A 21,383-nucleotide genomic window follows, 5' to 3' on the forward strand; every position below is an offset into this window, starting at 1 on the left:
GGTGTGAATTGAACCTTCGGAGTGGGTGACCTCCATTTATTTCAGCCATTGTGCTTTATTCTCACCTCTCCCCGCAGAAACAAACACCATCCTGATGGGGGCGATGGAGCAATCTGCCACGTGGCAATACTGCCCTCTCCTGGAGCTGCCGTGGCACTGCTCTCCCTCTTCTTGTCAGAATGGATAAAAAATGTGGAGAGGGTCAGGCTTTGCTTCTATTTTTCATTTGGAAAACCAATCTCAGTGATACCTCTGTGGGATTTTTTCCCCAGCGCAGATCACACGCTCCGTAATGAGGTTTTTTTTTTTTTCCTATTTTATTTTTTGTTTGTCAGCTGAAGAATGAGGGCTACGCCCTTCTGACTTGTTCATCGGGTGCCACAGAAGATTGCTGCTTTCATTTAATGAACTGCCACCGCCGCGCTCTTGTTTATCTGTTTGCAGTCAAGGCTAAGAAGATGTTATATATGAGGCTGGGAAGATGAACGCCAACATTGGCGCCTTTTATTTTCATTTTTTTTTATTTTTTTGTCACTGGGATTATTGTCATGGAAAGCGGGGGATTTGTGACATTGGGGCAACCCTGGAAAAGTGTTGTTTCCCTACATAAGGAAGATGGCATTTGTAAAGATAGAAGAAATGTCATTTTCAAAGCTATTTCCGGTCTTTCCAATGTAGGGGCCTCTGTGTCCCATTTGGGCAATATGATTATCACCCAATCATTTGGGCTTTTCATGAGAAATGCGAGTGGCCATTTCAACTCACTTTTATACACAATTATACAGGAACGTGTCTCTGCAATACAAATCTGACAAAAGGAGAGAAGGAAGCAGAAGAAGCAATTAAGTTGTAAAATGTCACTTCTGCAAAATTCTGCACTTTTTTTTTTAAAGTTGAAGGAGATTAGATGTTCACAGCTCACCATGATGGAGTTTCTTCCAGAGATGAAGGAATGGCTGTGCCGGCTTCCATGGACAGATCTGAACCTGAGTTTAGATTCCTAAAAATTACTCTTTGCTTAGAGGAATCCAAATTAAATATATAATAAATATATAATGAATAAATAATGACTTTTGTTGTATATTTTATTATTATTGACACTTTGTGGCTCCTTTATACTGGTATGGCCCTCCAAATGCCAGTTGAAAAGCAGATTCTGTTCCATAAGCCCCCTAAGATTGATACCCTACCAATAACACACGTTCTGTCCTAGGGTCACTAAACTCACTCAATTAATTGTATGGGAGCAGCGTTGTCACCGTAGGACATCACTACAAAACACCTCCCCATGCTGATTTGTAGCTGACAGAAGGAAACTGATAACATTTTAAGGCATACAGTAAGTTAAATAACCCAACAGGATTTTTAACCCATACTAAAAAACACAGATTTGCTAATAAAAATACATTTTGGCACAATTTATTTTGATTTTTGAACATAATTGTACATTTTATTGCATTTTTTGCTGCATTTGTGGATTTTTTTGCAGGAATACACATGTGTAATAAAACATATTATACAAAAGCCCTGGAAACATTTGGGGTCTGCACCCACTTTGGCTCTGTGCTTCATTTTGGTAGCGGATTACTTTTAGGATTTTAGGCTCAACACATCAACAATCCTGCATGGTTTTTAAAATGCAGCAGACATCAATGCATAAATATGTGTTGCCACATAATAAACCGGAGTGCACTGGTAAGGGGGGTTTGGAGTGCCATTAAGGATAAGTGACAACACACAGACGCAAGCAATTCTATGGATTATTACACAGTATTTATATAGCTCCATCATATTACACAGCGCTGTACAAAGTCCATACAGCGCTGTACAAAGTCCATAGTCATGTCACTAACTGTCCCTCAAAGGAGCTCACAATCTAATGTCCCTACTATAGTCATAGGTCATTATTATAGTATAATCTCAGTTTTGGGGAGAAGCCAATTAACCTAACTGCATGATTTTGGAATGTGGAAGGAAACGGAGGAAACTCACACAAACCCAGGGAGAACCTGCAAACTCCATGCATATAGTTTCCTGGTCGGGATTCAAACCTGGGACTTAGCACTACAAAGGCCAGAGTGCTAACTACTAAGCCACCCATTACATGCATCTTTCTGCAATAGTGCAATGCATCCGCAGCAAAAGGCCCTAAACAAGCACAGGCATGTCACTGGGGCCCAATGTGATGCACATAGGTATACATTTATATATTCCTTTTTGTTTCTGACAGGTCCACTTTAGAAGAATGTTTGCTCTTACAAAACCTGGCTGGGGGCGAGGTACAGAATGTCATGTTCTATTACCTGGCCTACAATGCGATACTAACTTACCGTGTCTCATTTTCTGTTGTCACTCTGAGATGGCTTCCAGTCCAATCATCCAAACTCGGAGAGAGGCTTAGAAAACAATTTACCACCGATTGTCACACCATGGATGCGTGTAATGCAGACGTGCTCTGCGCCAATCCTTGGCTGGTCACATGACCAGGGCCAGCTTGCTGCTTGTCTGGTGCCCCCCTGGAGATTTGTGCTCCGTTCTTGTGCCAGGCCCCAAAGTCAGTAGATATTGAGAAAAGAAGATTCTCAAATATAAATCAGCAGAGTGAGTTAGTTTTGTGGTTTGTGCTGTGGGTAGAAAACATCACCAATATTACTTTTATTAAGGCTTTAAAAAATGCATGCAGGGGTGGGACTGCACCAAAGCCAAGGTCAAGGGTTTCAATGCCCCAAATGGGCATCACAGACATGGAAGGTGCTTATTGTTCAAGGTGACCACCTTGGGATCCCTGTGTGGGGTTCACTTTGTTTAATGTGATCCCTGTGCGGTGCGAGCTCTGTGCAATGTGATCCCTGCGCGGTGTGAGCTCTGTGCAATGTGATCCCTGCGCGGTGTGAGCTCTGTGCAATGTGATCCCTGCGCGGTGCAAGCTCTAAACAATGTGATCCCTGTGCGGGGTGCATTTTGTGCAATGTAATCCCTGTGCAGTGCGCACTCCTTTCAATGTGATCGTTGTACGATGCAAGCTCTGTGCAATGTGATCCCTGTGCGGTGCGAGCTCTGTGCAATGTGATCCTTGTGTGGGGCGCACTTTGTGCAATGTGATCCCTGCGCGGTGCGAGCTCTGTGCAATGTGATCCATGTGCGGTGCGAGCTCTGTGCAATGTGATCCATGTGCGGTGCGAGCTCTGTGCAATGTGATCCTTGTATGGGGCACACTTTGTGCAATGTAGTCCCTGCACGGTGCGAGCTCTGTGCAATGTGATCCCTGCGCGGTGCGAGCTCTGTGCAATGTGATCCCTGCGCGGTGCGAGCTCTGTGCAATGTGATCCCTGCCGGTGCGAGCTCTGTGCAATGTGATCCCTGCGCGGTGCGAGCTCTGTGCAATGTGATCCCTGCGCGGTGCGAGCTCTGTGCAATGTGATCCCTGCGCGGTGCGAGCTCTGTGCAATGTGATCCCTGTGCGGTGCGAGCTCTGTGCAATGTGATCTCTGTGCGGTGCAAAAAGTGTGCGCCCTGAACTAGATATAAAGTACCAACAGTTAGTTCTCATTGCTCATTTTTGCAGTTAAAAGAAAAACCTACCTGTGACCACTCCCTTCCTCAACCCGCCACTGCACAGAACTCTGTTTGACACTCTGGCCTATGAGTAACCAGATGTATGGTTTTCTGTACAACACTGCAGAATATGTTGGTGCTATTTTCAATGAAAACAGTACATAAATCAGCTGCTTTTCTCAACCTCTGTCTGGAAAACCCCAGAATCTGCTTTTGTAAAGCAGTCACAGTGCCATCTAGAGCACCGCAGGAGAGATCGGATTCTGTGTCATCTTTGAAAGCGAATATTGTTGGTTTGAATTTTTTAGCACAGAAGTATTGGGCCCAATTCACACCAATTCCAACAGAACAGGAACGCATCTAGCCGCACAATGCACTTACATTTTACATGTATATGTATTGCAAAGCAGAGATGCAATATATGGTCCAAATTGCCAAAATCCCGCATGCCTGCTAAATGGCGCATTGGTAGTCAATTTAAAATGAATGGGTGACTCAAAACAAAGCATCCTAAAGCAAAAGTATAATTACGCAATTAAAACTTGCAAGTAGGTCAATTGCAGTCCAAAAAAGTGAAGGGCTCGTTCCAACTTGTGTAATATTATTATTACACAGTAATTATATAGCGCCGACATATTACGCAGCGCTGTACAAAATCCATTGTCATGTCACTAGCTGTTCCTCTAAAGAAGCTCACAATCTAATGTCCCTACCATAGTCATATGTCATTGTACAGTCTAAGGACAATTTAGGGGGAAGCCAATTAACCTAACTGCATGTTTTTGGGATGTGGGAGGAACCAGAGTACCTGGAGGAAACCCATACAAACACGGGGAGAACCTGCAAACTCCATGCAGATAGAGTACTGGCTGAGACTCGAACCTGGGAGCTAGCGTTGCAAAGCCAGAGTGCTAACCCCTGAGCCACTGAGCCCATATGTATGGAACTGATAATGCTATGCACAGCACATGCATTGGTGCGTTAGGTTGCCAATGATTGTTAATTACATCACAAATGTGCTACAACTCAATGTGTGGCAAATCATGGTTATGCATTGCTGTGTGTTGTGCTTTCATAAATGTTGAGCAGCTTACTGAAATGAAAGGGCTGCTGAACACACAACAGATGCAGCAACCTCTATAGTGGGAATGCACACTCACATCGTGATTGGCATTAACCAAAATGTCAAAAATCCCAACACGTTTCAGAGCATAGGACAGGGCTTCATCAGGGCTTTTCTCACTTGGTGATCCCACCAATAACACATCTGCTGTCCAAGGATGACAACACTCTCTCTGTATGTATAAAAGCGCAGTGTTGTCACCCTTGGCTACTGCTGGTTTGCAAACAACTTCCAATCTCATCATCACCTTTACCTAGTAAGGAGGGCTGCATAGTTCACAGATGAAGGTTGTTTGGGATATCAGTCCATAGGAATGTACAAGCACATTGCATTGGATATTTTACAGTAGTCTTCTGTAGTTTCAGAAATTATGATCTACCTAAAAAGAAAACTAATGCAGCCACCACATCCAGGTCAGATGCAATATACAACATTTTTGTTTAAAGGTTTGGATACACACTGAGAGGACTGAGCCAACCCACTACTGTGGCGCTCTGTATTCACAATGCTGCTATACACCCATGAAAACAAAGGAAGTACAAAACTATGCATGCAAAGCAAGCACTACAAGTATATTGCAGCATCCCCACAGAAGCCACCCACCACCATCTCAACATGCCCGTCACATTCAACTTTCAAGGTTGTTGTTGAACAAACTTTCGGCGCTCTACTCTGGCAGAGTTCGCATTTCATCTTCGCCGTGGACCCAGCGCAATCTTCACATAAAGCCATTGCTATTTCTGCATCTGAAGTGCAGAGGATCCGAACGCCCACTGGAAGCCAACGCCACAAACAACCCCATTCAGGAACGCGTCATTAAAAGCCAAGCAATGAAAAGGTCATCGATTGAGTGGAACAAAATAAAAAACACGATAAAGAATCGGCAGCTATTTGTTCCTTTTGTACTACGATTGTTAGTTAAGTGGGAGGCCAGGAGGGCATTTTCAAGTAGTTTTAAATTAAATTGTTGGGGCCAGCGTAGTGTTTACGCCACATTCACTGAATTGCGGAGCTGGCTAAGAATGGGCCGTGTTTATGGAGTGTTATTTGCTCATGGCGGCTGTTGCTGCAAGAGGAATATAGAGAAGATCACAATATAAAGGCAGCCGACAAACCTGCAATTCAGAGTATACAAGTATATGGGAAGGGGGGAACCCTACCTGGGCCCGGTACCAAAGACGCCAACCCCAAATCTCCCCCATCGGATGCCCTGTACAGAGCTGCGTTGCTCTCTTCTCCTCCCACAAGTTCTTTGTACTGCACCTTAAAGAAGAACTATATCCAAAAAAGCAAAAAGTCACCCGTAGGTGAAGGCCACAGGTCTTTTGCCAAAAATCCTTCTTCTTGCTGCCTTTTTGTTTTCTGCTTCCACTGCACGGCACATGCATCGTGCAGTGTCGATCCCGTTCCTATAGGTGGCAGCATTGCAAATAAACCCAAACACCAAATAAAACGTAACTGCAGAGGTCGCTCATTGGCCAAAAAAGGAGTTAGAGGTTCCTGGACCGGTCATCACCGAAAGTCATTTACAAAAAGGTAAGTCGGTGTCATTGGTGCCATTGGTATGCATGATGTGCCGATGATGGCAAAACTCACCCCCATCACCAAAAATGTAGTTTGCTTTAATAGTTTTTAACATGCCCAACCCCTCCCCCATGTCTGACTGCACAAGGGACTGGAATCACTTTCAGGTACAAAAGGTGCTTTTTAAAAAACATTTCAGCTAAACATGCTCTGCTATAGACCGTGGGGGAGGGTTGGGTCCTCTGTTGGGTTTGTCCCAAAGACCATTATCCCTGGAAGAGAGAAAATCTTGGCCAATGGGGACAAAAGAACCCAGGCGAGGTCCCCCCACTGCCCAATTTTTCTGGTGTTTACCCTAAATGTTTATTTTGGTATTATTGGGCCCCATTGTGTTGTATTGCTACCTATAGACATATAAGGGGATGTTTTCTGATGCAATTTGGACAAATGTTCAGGGAATGGATTTACTAGCCAATAGATATTTCTCACCCCGCCTCCAGGGAACAAACATACAGGTTAGCCCAAAAATTATTAAACAGGATTACTATAACACCAACATATTACTTAGCACTGTATTTTAACTAGGGGTTGCAAATTACAGACAGATATAAACAATGACATAGCGGAAGGAAAGGAGCCTGCCCCGAAGAGCTTACATTCTAGGAGCTATTGCCCCTTCTCCTGGGAACAAACATGCCAGTCAGCTCAATTATTATTATGAAACTATTAAATTAGTATATATACTGCCAACATATTAGGCAGCGCTGTACAATAAACAGGGGTAACAAATGGGACAGATATAAACAATGAAAGGAGGAGGAGAGGACCCTAATCAAAGGAGCTTACAATCTGAAAGGTAAGGAATAGTAGTACACAATAGAAGCCCAATGACTCGGAAGTGGGACTGGGTATTGTGGTGCGGCCCTCACATATATTCCATAAAATGGCTACTCATATCTCAGGTCTATGGATGCCTTAAGGATGGCCGTACATTAGGTGATTTTTTTCAGCAGATTTGATAAAAACTTTGCCCCCTCCACTCCAACAGAGCAATGCAAATCTGAGAGGAGCAATCTGGTAAAGTGTTCAAAAAAATAGAAAGCAAAAAGGATCCAAAAGGATTACCTATATACATAAAAAACACCAGTCACATTATCATCATATATGAAAGTCCCCGCCCCTGAGGAACTCATAAGGATAACATTTATAAGACAGGACTTACCTCATTGTAGGACTGTGGAAGGGGACGGTTTGAAGCTGGGTTGTGGCATGTCCATGCAAAGTCAAAAACGTCAAAAGTTTTGTTCTGGCAGAGAACCCAAAGCCGCTGCTTGCATTTAATTTCCACCTTATGAATTCCTCAGGGGCGGTAACTTTTATATTTGATAATACACTTTTTGGTGTCTGTGTGCTTTATACACATATGTACATAGGTTGTCTATTGTAAAAGCGTTTCTTACAGTTTAACACATGCCTGCCATTAACTGTCGCTGTTAATTGCAGCGGGTAGAAAAAGTAGATATTACAAGGGTCAGGTTTAATTTAGCGGCTTGGAACGGGCCAATCATAAACTGCCCATAAGCTGCCATTTAAGTGAACTTATTCTTCAAAGCACTGGAAGAGCCCCCAAAGAAAAAGTCAAACGAAATAATTTTAAATCAGCCGTTTTTAATGATCATCATCATCATTATTAATATTATTATTATTAATATTATTAATATTAACAACAATCAGAAGGCACACAGGAAGTTATAAATAAAAAATCATAAATAAAATATTTCTTTATCATTTCTAGTTAGATCAGTGATTACCCCTCCCCCTTCAGATAAGACTGCATGGGGTATCAATCAGAGAAGGGCATTCTGAAGGCAAACAGGTCTTGCTTTCCATGCGGGCAATATATGGCCTTGTAAGATAATCCTGTGTTTGTGTTGGGTTTCCCTCTGGCACTGCAGCCAACCACACATGAATATGGAATTATTCCCCCCACCACCCTAGAACAGCCCTGACTGGCTTTCAGTGTATTTTGTTCCCCTGTTGCCCCAGTGGTATAATACTATACAGTATATCAGAGATTCAGGTACTTATATTAGCTGCCTTTGCAAAATCTAGTTTTTTGCAATCTGTAACTGGAATAAAGTTTGGTCACATTTGGTTTTACGATCTCTCTGTCCCAAGTCGATAGAATTGCTTGGTATTTTCTCGTGTACAGTTGATTTCCTGTCCTGTAATTCTATAAAAGAAAATTGCAGACAGTAGCCGGCACTCCCTCCCTCGGCCTAATGTAATGTTACATTTAATGATTTCTGTACAAGTGCCGGAGATATATAGGCAGATCCGCCAATAGGATCCATAGCTCTGTTCACATTATGGATTTTTATTTTACTGTGAAGGTGAAACTTGGATGAATCCAGAAATATTCACATTTTACACTTTAAATATGAAGTAGTAAAGAGAACCTGTCACCTTGCCCATTCAAGGCGATGCTGGGTTCAGGAGATAAAATAGTGTAAAGATTTACGAGTAAGTGGACACATTTCAAGGATCTGCCTCCCCCTTCCTCAGGGCTGATGTGTAAATTGATGTGATATCTCTGATGAAGACAGATGGAGCAGCAAAAGCAGATGTATCTAGCAGAGTGAGGAAGGGTAACGATTGTGTTCTCCAACATTCTGGCCCCACAAACCATTCATAGTGTCCCCTTCAGTGTTCTCCCCGGCCCCTTTTAGCTCGGCGCACAACCCGGCACTTTTCAGTAACCATCCGGCTGTTTTTGGGTGCTTACTGAAGAGTTGGGTTACAATACACGGGCTGCCACCCACCTACAAAAAAATTTCTGGGTTGAACACTGCTCTTAGTATGAATCTAGAGCCACTGGCAATGTTTTATTGGGAACTTTGCAGAGTGTTTCTAGGCAAAGGTGTGCCATTGCAGCCACTAGGTTTAGGTGGCGCTAAACCTTAGCTGGGGCAAAGCTGATGTTCCTGAATGCAAATTAATCCTGCTGTTATCTGGATAGGAAATCCCTTACTAAAAAATATTGCAAAAACCTTTACCAAATCATTTATCATCGATCAAACACTAAAGAAAATATTTTGGCTGAAGCTTTTGAGTGCAAAATTGGAGAGGTGGTGAAGAGGGAGGTGAATCTGAACACAAAGTCCGGGGTCTGCACACACTTTGCTATTGCAGAAGCTGTCCAGGTTAAATGGCTCCCAGCAGTCCACCTGGTAAGGTAAAGGTTTGATTTTTGTACCGATCACCCAGATCTCAAATTCCACACAGATATTAGAGGATTGGAAGGCAAGAAGCCCCCGCTCACCTTTCCGTCAGTTCACAGTACCGCCGGTCAGTTTAGTCCAATGATCATCCCGCCCGGATGGCGTTCACAGATTACTGAACTTTGGCTTCAATAATAAAGTTATCAAATTGTGCAAATTCAAATGAGCTAGTGCCTATGGCGGCCCAGCCGTGATCAGGTCCTGCGGTGATGACGTCTTTCCACAAGGGATTACCGTTTAGTAGGCCGTAAGCATTGACACCCTGTGGAGGAAATCAGACAGAGGAGTTGTCATTCCAGGTCCTGCTGGAAGATCTGAGCTGAACAGAGTTCAAGAAAGCATACATCACCAAGCAGGTGATAACATTAACTCTTCTGAACATCAGAGTCCCCCTCCCCGCCCCCACCTCTTCCCTAAAAAAGATAAGGTGTGCAGGTCCCGGCGTGCTTTGCCCTCTGAGCTTCCTCAGGAGATGATGAGAGCCAAAAATCCACTATACCATAGAGAAATATAGCATAATATGTTTAGGGAATATTGTGAGTTATAGCTACACACAGGGTGACAATGTAAGAATACACATTAAAACAAAATATTTCACAACATTTACATTGAGCCCAGGCTGCCACTGAGAAAGTGGTTGATGGTGGCAGTCTATTAGTGTGATGGTTCTGCATTGAATGTATTGCATAGTACCCCCCACATAGTAATAACATGCATGTGCTATATGTACTTTACATGGCCACAAGCATGTGGACCCCTCCTTCCAATGATGGGTTCAGGTGTCCCGAGTGAGGGGTCCTAGTAATCCTCCATTGCCCTCTTCCAGCCTAGTGGTCACAGTTTGGTGAAGGCCCTTTTCTGTTCCCCCCATTACTGCCCCGGGGTACAAAGCCAGCTCCATAAAGACATGGGGTCACCAGTTTAGTGAAGAGGAACTCGAATGTCCTGCACAGAGCCCTGACCTCAACCCTACGGAGCGCCTTTGGGATGAATTGGAATGATGAGCCAGCTCCAAAATCAGCACCTGAGATATATATATATATATATATATATATATATATATATGTATAAATAAAGGCAGAAGCACCAAGAAGTATCAAAGGATTTACTGAAATGCCAATTGGCAATGCAAACTTAATGCCATCTACTTAGGGTTGGCACATGGGGGTACAATGCGCCCCCAGCCAGGCACACCCGTGGGATTCATTTTTTCCTTGATGTGATCTATTATTCTTCACCCTGTTTTCGGTCTTCTCCGGGGATTTTTATTCTTTCTGTTCTCGTCCCATTTTGTTATTCTAAAGGTTTATTGGGCATATTTTGTGGTTTTTGAACTGTAAATAAAGAAATTATCTTTTACCAAAACCACAATTACATGGAAACTAGTACAAGGAAACAGCAAACACGCCTCATACACAGCGACCGCGATAATAGATGTGAAATCCGCAAACTGCTGGATCAGCATTGCAATAATCACTTAGCCGCGTCTGGGGGTTCCGTCATGTTTCCCCCCCAATGATGAAGAGAAAGGACGATGATAATTACAATGGGATGTTCAGCAGACAATCGCTGGAATAATCTGCTTGTCACTGTGTGTTCTATACAGATTGGATTTCACACTCTTGTTATTACAGGGGTGAATCAAGGTAAATTGGTGAATACTAACCGTTATTGGAGACATCTTCTGAAATAATGCCGGCTTGGTGGTGTTGGTGCAAAGCTTGGAGTGCCAGACCTGCAACGTCTTCAAATCTTTCTACAATGAGGAAAGAACATGGTGGAGGCATATTTCTTATTCTTGTTTTAAAGCAGAACAGCCCAATAAAAGATCAAATACATTTTCTGCCACTAGATGTCCTCAGTCTGATTGCCAGCATCATTCAACCCATTTACATTGAGCCCAGGCTGCCACTGACCCACCCCCACCCTAAAAATGAAACATTAAAGGAGAAAAAGCTGAGCAATCTGTTATCTCCTCCCAGCAGAATTCCTCTAGTCAGCACAGAAACTGATTAGTATTTTTAGAATAATAAACCTGAAGCCAATTCAAAAAATGACAAAGAAAAATATCAACACTCACAAATTGACCGTCGAGCTGGAACGTGGCATTCTGAGAGGAGACGTTGAATTTGGGCAGAAAAGGACGGATGCAAACTGAATGGTCATGTGACTGAAACAGAAGACACAGGATACAGATATATGGGACATTGTTTTATATCATTTTTTTACACTTTTTCAGATTTAAAGTTACACTCAAGAGGCAGTGCTGCAAAAAGCATGAGCATTTAACCCCTGGAGTGCAATAGGTAGCCCGACTGAAGGGTTAAATGCTCATTTTCATTTTGGATACTACTAAAAAGTACTTTTTTGTATCTCATTCCTCGCTCCCATTGGCTTTCTATTCCCCATGTGGTTGGTACCCCATAGCCTCACTTTCCTAACGATTGTGGGCCTTGTTACTTCATCAAATCTGAGGAAATAGGAGAGCACAGAGGGGATGGCACTGTCCTCCCCAGCCCACTTTTGGTGGGCGCACCACCCGGCACTTTTCAGTAACCACCCGGCTGTTTTTGGATGGTTACTGAAGAGTTGGGTCACAGTAAAAGGGCTGCCAGCCACCTACAGCTTCTTCCCACCCAGCTTAGAACAAAATTCTGGGTTGAACACTGGGATGGGGTATGCAAAATTACCCTCAGACCAAAATAAAAATTTAGCCCTTGCAGCATGGGGCAGTATACAAATTCCTGGATTTAAATAGTCCCTGTCACCTCCCATTCAGAACATTCTGCCTCCTGATATCTCCTATTTTCAATAAAACAATTAAAATATCAATCCTAATCTGTAATTATTTTTCTACTCAACGCGTTTCGTGGAACTAGTCCACTTCTTCAGGAGTCAATTGTGAAATTTAGATATTAGTAATCTGCCCCATGTCTGATCCCCTGAAAAATGTCAGGAAGAATGTCAGCAAGGGTCCCATAACGGTCAATAAATGCAACTTATTTCATGGATTCTCAAAACAGTACTTCTTTTGAAGCCATTGGCAGATAACTAATATCTAAATTTTCCAATCGACTCCTGAAGAAGTGGGCTAGTTCTGCGAAACGCGTTGAGTATAAAAGAATTACAGATTGGGATTGATGTTTGATTGAAAATAGAAAAGTATGTTATTATAAGTAAATACAAAAATATTGTATACAAGGTATTTGTTTTTAGTAATCATTTGGGAATATTGGTCTTCAACGTCCCTATTTTGTGTCTGTCTTTGGTTAATAGTTCTTTGAAAAAGAATACAAAAACACTGGGCGTCCAGAATCAGATATCAGGGGAGATACGCTGCAATCACACAGCTGACCGGGAGAGGTCTTACCATAGTCTCTATGATGATGGTGAGATTCCCCAGCCTGTCCGTGAGGGCCACATAGCTGCCACCTTTCTCCAAGTGGCCGACGGTCCGGAGGTAGAACCATCCCGGCTGGGTGAACTGGGTGGTGTGAGCTGGAAGAGAAATACACAGAATATACGGAAATCTCCTTCATGGTGGGTATAGGGAGCTGTGTGTGACATTCAAGAGGCCCTGTCATCAACCTAAAAATCTGAACATGAATCTACAATAAAATTAACTAAATTTAAGCGATTGAAATTTCCAAGCAAGCAGCCGTTACCTGTGATCCATATAGGTGAGGACACCACGTAGTTTCCGCTCCAGGGTTCCTGGGCGGTCATCAGCCCTTCCAATCCGAATGGAAGCTGCTCGTAATAACTGGCCACCAGGTTCCATGAGATGGTTCTATAGGAGGAAAAGAACAACACTGAAATGTGCCATAGAAGAAGAGGTGAATAAAACAACATCACGCCTTTAATAAAATTCCCTGGGGAGGGGTTTGATATTTATTGAGCAGCAGACGAGGTTGGATTTTAAACAAAGCTACAATTATCACCACCATATACTCTTACTGATCCTCTAGAGGGCGCTGATGTTAAAAATCCAAACCATGCACCCATTAGAAAACCTCCATAAAGACACAAAGGGCAGAAACCCCATCAACTCAGGACTGGAGCAGCGTCCTCTATGCTGCAGTGCCAGTCATCAGATTAGCTGTGTATTGTGGCCATGTCAGACATTAGATCGGACAATAAAATAGAAACTCACGACGTCATATTCCCATTGACGTAATTCTGGTTCAGGATCCGCGCCCAGCATCCGCCACCGACCTCGTCATTAAAGGTGCTGTAATCTTCCGAGGCCCAAAGTTTCTTGCCCGTAGTAATGGCGTCTTGAACTGTTTGTGTTCCGGGATAGTGGGCTCTGCAGGAGGATGGGAAGAGATCCAGAATAATTTAAAGAGGATCTGTCACTCACAAGCCAATAAAGAAGGGGATCAGGGGAGTGTTAGCTCCTCTGTACAGAGACTGATGGGACTGGCTCAGTGTTCTCTGTACAGCACTGCGGTATATGTCAGAGCTATATAAATTTATAATAATAGTCTGTGACTGTGGGGGACATTAGAGTGTCAGCTCCTCTGTACAGAGACTGATGGGACTGGCTCAGTGTTCTCTGTACAGCACTTGGGACTGGCTCAGTGTTCTTGGGACTGGCTCAGTGTTCTCTGTACAGCCCTGTGGTATATGTCAGAGCTATATAAATGTATAATAATAATAAGGTTTGTTTTGAAATATAAGTTTTGGTTAATATACAAAAAATAATAAATAATATTTACAATAACAATCAAAAACTCCTACGATCTAATGCCCCCCACTTCCTGTCCAAGCAATGGCTGTCAAACAGAATAGGAAGTGAGGGACAGAGAATAAACTTAGAATAAATCCCAGCAGTTGGCTCCTCCCCTACAATATCATTTTGGCTGGAGTTGAGCTTTAATATGGAATAAGTAGCGGCTGATAGGTCAGGAGTGCGAGGAGGAGGAGGAGTGTCTCTGTGTCCTACCCAATCACATCGATCACCCTGAGGAGTTCCACGTCGTGCAGAATCTTGTAAGTGATTGGCTGCCAAAGGTTATCACTGGCCACGATCTGCACCCGATCCAACGCAAACTTATCCAGAGTGTAACGCAGCAACTTGAGAGAGAGAAAAGAGAGAGAGAAGAGAATGTAGAGTATAACCATCCACATGACACGGAGGACACATCACACCTAAGTCACACAAGTCATCCGTTTAATGGCCACAGCATACAGCACCACAGGACAGGAAAGCTCCACAAAGCGAGCACCGATTGAGAATTTGCAGATAAGGATTATGGGTAATATATTAGAATCCACACCCAGATTAAATGAAGGGGAGGTTATAGGGGGGGGTGAATAAAGGGGAGGCTGGAGGTTATACTGAATGAAAGGGGGCTGGAAGTCAGATTGAAAGTATTTATGAATATAAGGTGTAACTATAGACTTTGCATTTCTCTTATTATTTGCTTTAAATTCTGCAGAAATATTTCACTTTATGGTTAGTGATAGCGCTCCTCAACTTTGCACCCCTCCCCATTGACTGCTGTGGTTTCCTGTGAGCACCCCACATGCTAAGAGGACAGAATTTGGAGGTTTTCAGCACAGATGTACTAATAGAAAGAGACACAACAACCAATCTTCACTGATACCTATGTTAGGCCTTTCCATCATCGCCCAAACCAAGCCACCAGCTCACAATTTCAGTTATTGACAGATAATTATCGGAGCCGCCAACTCCACCCAAAACTGATAAGGGGTCAGATACATTTGCTTGTCACAGATGCAGAATTTACTTTCCAATTCTTTAATAAGGAAGAACAATACGGCAAATTCCAATGTGTCTGTGTGGGGCCATTAGACCCTAAACCATTGTTCCATAGAAGTATGGCTCCCGCCAAATGTTAAGTCCCACCCATGTAAATCATCTGCCAAATCTTTAACGGGGTGCTTACATTTAAAAGGGGCTGAGGTAAGCATTGGTAGGAGGAGGGGTTTAATCGCACATTGGCTCCATGCACAGGACTAGGATTCCAGGTACATGCAGGCATCACAATGAAAAGACAGGTTCTCTTTATGATTCTCTTTAAAATTCTTCACTGTAATAATGTTCAGCAAATCTGCTCTCGTGTTGAAGAGCCTGTAAATGTGAAATCATAATTTCCATCCTCATGATTCACTTACCCTATGATCTGCAGGGCATCGTTAAGATAAGGATCAACTACCATGTCATGTGCTATGTCCCAATTTCCATCCGCAGCGATGATGCCGACATTGACCAGATCCAGCCTGTCCAGGGTATGGCGGAGGACCTCAGGGACAGAGTCAACATGTCAGCTGTAAGTATCGCCATATTGGAAAACACCTTACACCATGATGCCAGATACCTGCCCAGGTCTCATCCCTGTGCTCACCTACCAGATACTTGCCCACATCTCATCTCTGTCCCCAGCTACCAGATACCTGCCCACGTGTCATGTCTGTCCTCACCTACCAGATATCTGCCCACATGTCATCTCTGTGCTCACCTACCAGATACCTGCCCATGTCTCATCCCTGTCCTCACCTACCAGATACCTGCCCATGTCTCATCCCTGTCCTCACCTACCAGATACCTGAGATACCTGCCCATGTTTCATCCCTGTCCTCACCTGCCAGATACCTACCCAGGTCTCATCTCTGTCCTTACCTACCAGATACCTGCCCATGTCTCATCTCTGTCCTTACCTACCAGATACCTGCCCATGTCTCATCCCTGTCCTCACCTGCCAGATACCTGCCCGGGTCTCATCCCTGTCCTCACCTGCCAGATACCTGCCCAGGTCTCATTCCTGTGCTCAACTACCCGATACCTGGGCAGGTATCATCCCTGTGCTCAACTACCCCATACCTGCCCAGGTCTCATTAATGTCCTCACCTGCCAGATACTTCCCCAAGTCTAATCCCAGTCTTTAACAATACACCATTGTGCTCTCATCAATACATAACACCCCTCTGTTCTCCTCCCTGATCCTCACATTCCAGACTTATCCTGACCTGTACCCAAACCAGAAATGCCCCTCACTCTCAATAACCCCTCAATGCTGAAAATACTGCTGGGCAAATTAATATTAGATCAAATATACTCTCCAATAGGCAGAAGACATAAATCCACTCCCCATCCCAAATAATGAATCTTGGGCACCCATAGCCACTTCACTGGGCTTTCCTTGCACATTTACTCAGTACCCACCCCTGCATACCAGGAACCCTCCATAAGCCCGGCCGCTGTTAGAGGTTCTCTGCCCCATTATCCATTGATCACAATTTGCCCCTTGTCAGATTCGCACAGATCCGAATACTTCTCCATTTTGCTACTTCCATCAGACTGTGACTTCCTGCCTAATATAGCACCTACCCACCCCTGCTGAAGCCATGTACATTGTATAGGTAGGCAAAACTCTGCAAAGTCCACAAAAACAACATGCAACAAGAGAAACCAATCAGAGTGCACAGAGCTATCATACAGACATGTTTCAGGCAGCAGGTAATGGGGAGGGAGGAGTTTTTAAGCCAATTTTATAAGGAGGAGAACAAAAGAGGGTGCAGGGTCGTCTCAAGAAATGAAATGTGAATTTAGTTTTAATGATTATTTAATGATTCTGTTATCACAATCACACCGATACAGAATGAAGAGCAGAAGTGCTGAGCGCAGACAGACAGGAAGAACAAATAAAAAAACCCACAAAACCAAAATGTACTCATATTCTGCTTACCTTTATATACTTCACATCGAAAGGCCGCTCGTTCCATATCTGGGATATAAAACAGAAGATGAGAACGTGATCCAAATTTAAAACATGTTACATGACTAGGGTAAAACCAAAGGAGCAGACACTCTATCCCCCCATAATCACACACTATTATTATACATTTATATAACTCTGACATATACCGCAGTGCTGTACAGAGACCACTGAGCCAGTCCAATCAGTCTCTGTACAGAGGAGCTGACACTCTAATGACCCCCCACAGTCACACAGTATTATTACAGTCAATGTACAGAGGAGCTGACAATCTATTATTATACCTTTATATAGGTCTGACCTATACCACAGTGCTGTACAAAAAACAATAATCCCAGGCAGCCTAACCAAACTCACCCAGAATCCCCCCCCCAATATTACTCACCCCCACATAATCTATATCCAGGTCATGGTACTGTTTGGCCCCAATGATCCAGGAGACCACATAGTAGGCGGTGACATCTGGAAAGTCATACGGCCAGTTTTTGCCCCTACCGATCCAACCAGGAAACGCCCAGGGCAGACCTGAGGAACAGAAGTAACATTATTAAATATCAAACACCCCACAAAGCTTCATAAACCCAGTTACAATATTAGATTTTCACCGCTGATTCTAGGGCCACAACAGGGTCTCTCTATCTATAAGGTGACTACAGCAGGGGTGACCCCCTGAGCCCCATGAAAAGGAGGTCTATAGACCATGAGAATAACGGCTCATAACTTCTCTGCCCTATATCAGCATGACAGTGAATGTTACAAAGTCATGATGATGAAAAGAATTGCTGAAAGAAATAAATATGCAGGGGTGGGGCTTCCCATTTGGAGGGGTGGAGCCTAAAACTTAATATTGACTTTGAGAGAAGTCATGACCCCACGTAAAGCCTGAATAAGGGATCGAGACTACAAGGTTGAATTTGAGGAGTAAGACAGGTACTTACAGGGCCCGCAAGTTGCAGCACCTCAGCACTGTTATCACTATGGACAATTTTAGGTTCAGCAAAAACTGGGCAACTACTTATTGGTAAAGGCCAGTGGATTCACCGGACATTGGTCTTCTCAGCTACTCCGCCAGATCATTCCCGGGTCCCTGAATGTCCCAGCTATGCCACCCCCATGGCCAGTATAATATATGACAGTCTCTGTCCTCCTGCTGCATTGTCTGCAATCCAAGGAACAAAGATGGCGGCAGCAAGAGATCACCATGAGTTTCAGTCTAGGGGATAATGAAGCCACAGGAATCCAATTCTAGGTGAATCATCTAGGTGAATTTTCCCTAAAAACACAAAGGTAGCAAATCCTTACCAGCCAGTTTAATATTCGGGTTCCTCTTCTTGGCCTCTTTCATCAACCACCACTCGTACCCACGGAAATAGTTCTGGTCGTCCGGATAGTGCATGTGGGATGGTTCTGTGCCATCTGGAGGGGGGGAGGGGGCAAATCAAAATAAAGAATGGTGATATAGGAAGCATTCACAAATAGGCAGAAAGCCCACCCACTGGCAGTAACACGCCTCCTACAGGAGAACTTATAATATGACCATGCAGCCAGCTTCCATTACATTGGTTCATAACATGAGATCACATGACCCTGATACACTGCCAGCATTTACTCTAAAGGTTCTAGTGTGTGTCACATGACTCCAGTGTGTGTGTGTGTGTGTGTGTGTGTGTGTGTGTGTGTGTGTGCACGCGCGCCAGGGGCCGTCCCCAATCACACCTGTGTGAGTGCGCCAGGGGCCGTCCCCAAACACACCTGTGTGCGTGCGCCAGGGGCCGTCCCCAATCAGGGAACCAGGGGGCAATACTTTTTGTCTGGGTGTCCCCAGCCATACATGATCATATTATTCATCTCTATGTTGCAGGAATGAAAATCAGGAAAACTATCAGAAACCCTCAGGGCAGGCGGCCAGCAACCCTCAAGGACTTCTGGGTGGGCCGTCCTGCAGATAAGAACTTTCTGCATTTCCTGAACGTTTATCAGCCACAATCTAGAGAACTGTTCATTATTTTCTGTTATCTGAGCATTGCAATATTTCCGGCCTCACCCCATCCGAAAAAATTTTACATGGGGTTTAAGGAGATGTGATTGGTTGGTAGGGGACACCTATGATGTTTGGACATCTGTGCAATCTAAATACTTCTATGTGCTCATCTCATACTGCACTTTCTGCCTGTGTCAGTTTCTACCATGACAGGGCCTCTTTGATCTGCACATTGCGCTGTATTTTCACCGACTCTCAATTCTCTATTTTTGAATCTTCTGAAGGTCATTTTTGACGTGATTTTTTGCAAGCTTGCTGTTCCGTATTTCCTTCACTACCTCATTCCGGAAGCGGGGGGAATGCACCTATAAAGAGCCGTGTCACCCTGCTGTCTGATTCCTAAATGCCACCCTTCCCCTCCCCCCCACAATGCGCAGACAGCGAGAGGGGAAGTTGTGGTTTGTTGCATGACACCAATTCGCAGAATTCCTCCGGTGATCTGGGGGCCACCGAGGGTTCAGCATCAGATAAACAAGAAATAGGAGTTTTCATTTCTACACTTTCATGATTCTTTTATAAGATTTCACAGTGAAAGTAAAAAGTTAAGGGTATCTGCCCTTTGCCCTCGCCCAGCATTCAATTTGCCCTTCCTCTGTATTCGATCTGCTCTTGGGCCCCGCCCTGCATTATATTTGCCCTCTGGCCTTCCCTTCAGTCTTGGAGTTTTACCAGCTCTGGACCTGGACTGAAATTACTTCCTCTGATTTCACTGCAAACTGAGGATCTCACAATGTACAATAGAAGCTGCAGCAAGCCATATAGAATCCACCTCACTACCTGGCTGGAGGATGTCCATCATCATCTAGCCCCTCCCTCCCCAGCCTGACTGTCCCTGGCCCAATATCCTTCATTCATTCATTGGCTATGGGAAACAAATATTAAACATATTTACCCCATTCAGCTCCTCCTCATTCTCAGCCACTTCGAAGGTTTGGCCATAGCCAGCAATGCAGAAAATAAAAGCATTGTTGGGAGCACAAGGTGAGGTAGCCAATCAGTGACTCTGCCTGCCACAGGTCACGCCCCATGCTACAAAAAGCACTAAAACAATTGGCTAATTTCACCATTTTACATTCAAAGTACCAATCACCATTCTCAAAGCGGCTGTTGTGATCCTCGGGGGCGGGCACTCAGGAAGGTTGATGTCAGTGCCATTGGTGTTTAATACAGCTAATACATAATACAGTGATATTATTACCTGTACTCTGGGCATCGCCTCCGATTTCAACTTTCAGTATCTGCAGAGAAGCCCCGAAATTCGGCTGAAAAAAGAAAATGAAATTCATGGAAGTCACATGACCTAAGCGAGAGTATAACAGAATACCGTCACATGACCTAAAAATGTAAAATACCCAACCACCATGCACCCGCACAGCAAGTACTCTGTGCACCTAACCCCCTCAGTACCCACTTTGTCGACCCCACCCTCCATACTACTTCATGTGACCCCCACCCCTTGTATCAGAACTGTGACTCCATCCTCCTTTCTTCCATCTCCATCCTCCCATCAGAGACAGAATGTCTGAAAGCGAGTCCTGAGCTAACCCGCAGTGCTCTGGGGATCCTTTGCCATGCAGGAAATACGGAATTGTGGGACACAGATTACACTGAACATGTGAGGATAAGAAGGTCGGGTCTGTGCCAGCTGCACCCACTGCATGCAGTACAGACCGACACCGCCACCGGCACATAGCAGAGCTGCATTGGGACGGCTCTGCACAACCTGCCAACCACCTGCAGCCCCCAATCAGATGCAAACATGCAGCATTGTTAGGTTCCTTGCCAGAGACCACGGCAAGTGCCACCAGTGTGAGCTCTGCAGCATTTTATGTGTGGTCACCCCTGGATGAGCCCGGGCCGTGCCGGTTGTAGCTCAGAATATTCGGATTATGTTTGCCCTGGCACAGAAGTTCTGTTACCTTGAAGAGGTAGTCAAGGATGCGGCTACGCTGCGGTTCCGGGTAATTCACCAGAAGACGTGAGGTGGCCTGGAGGGAAAACAAAGAATTAGGAGATCCAGAAAGACACAGCGGGGAGGGGGCACTGAGCTGACCCCTCCCCCCCATATAGAACTGGCAACAGGACTTCCCTGACAGAACCTATACCTGCAGATC

The 21,383-nt window shown here is 44.3% G+C and overlaps 1 protein-coding gene across 1 annotated transcript in view; it reads right to left on the reverse strand.

Annotated features, from left to right (window-relative positions):
- Positions 1–7,853: 7,853 nt before the first annotated feature.
- Positions 7,854–21,383, reverse strand: part of GALC (galactosylceramidase) — a 17,953-nt gene continuing 4,423 nt past the window's right edge. Inside the window, exons 2-13 of the mRNA XM_072427668.1 lie at positions 21,189–21,257; positions 20,468–20,531; positions 18,531–18,644; positions 17,614–17,753; positions 17,199–17,237; positions 14,432–14,562; positions 13,637–13,792; positions 13,149–13,273; positions 12,854–12,981; positions 11,564–11,653; positions 11,116–11,239; positions 7,854–9,756 (exon numbers count right to left, since the gene is read on the reverse strand). Of these exons, the coding sequence (XP_072283769.1) occupies positions 9,596–9,756; positions 11,116–11,239; positions 11,564–11,653; positions 12,854–12,981; positions 13,149–13,273; positions 13,637–13,792; positions 14,432–14,562; positions 17,199–17,237; positions 17,614–17,753; positions 18,531–18,644; positions 20,468–20,531; positions 21,189–21,257 (1,341 nt within the window). The 3' untranslated portion in view covers positions 7,854–9,595. The remainder of the gene's footprint in view (positions 9,757–11,115; positions 11,240–11,563; positions 11,654–12,853; positions 12,982–13,148; positions 13,274–13,636; positions 13,793–14,431; positions 14,563–17,198; positions 17,238–17,613; positions 17,754–18,530; positions 18,645–20,467; positions 20,532–21,188; positions 21,258–21,383) is intronic.

This window comes from Pyxicephalus adspersus, chromosome 12 (genome assembly GCF_032062135.1).
Source record: "Pyxicephalus adspersus chromosome 12, UCB_Pads_2.0, whole genome shotgun sequence".
In the NCBI taxonomy this organism is placed as follows: Eukaryota; Metazoa; Chordata; class Amphibia; order Anura; family Pyxicephalidae; genus Pyxicephalus; species Pyxicephalus adspersus.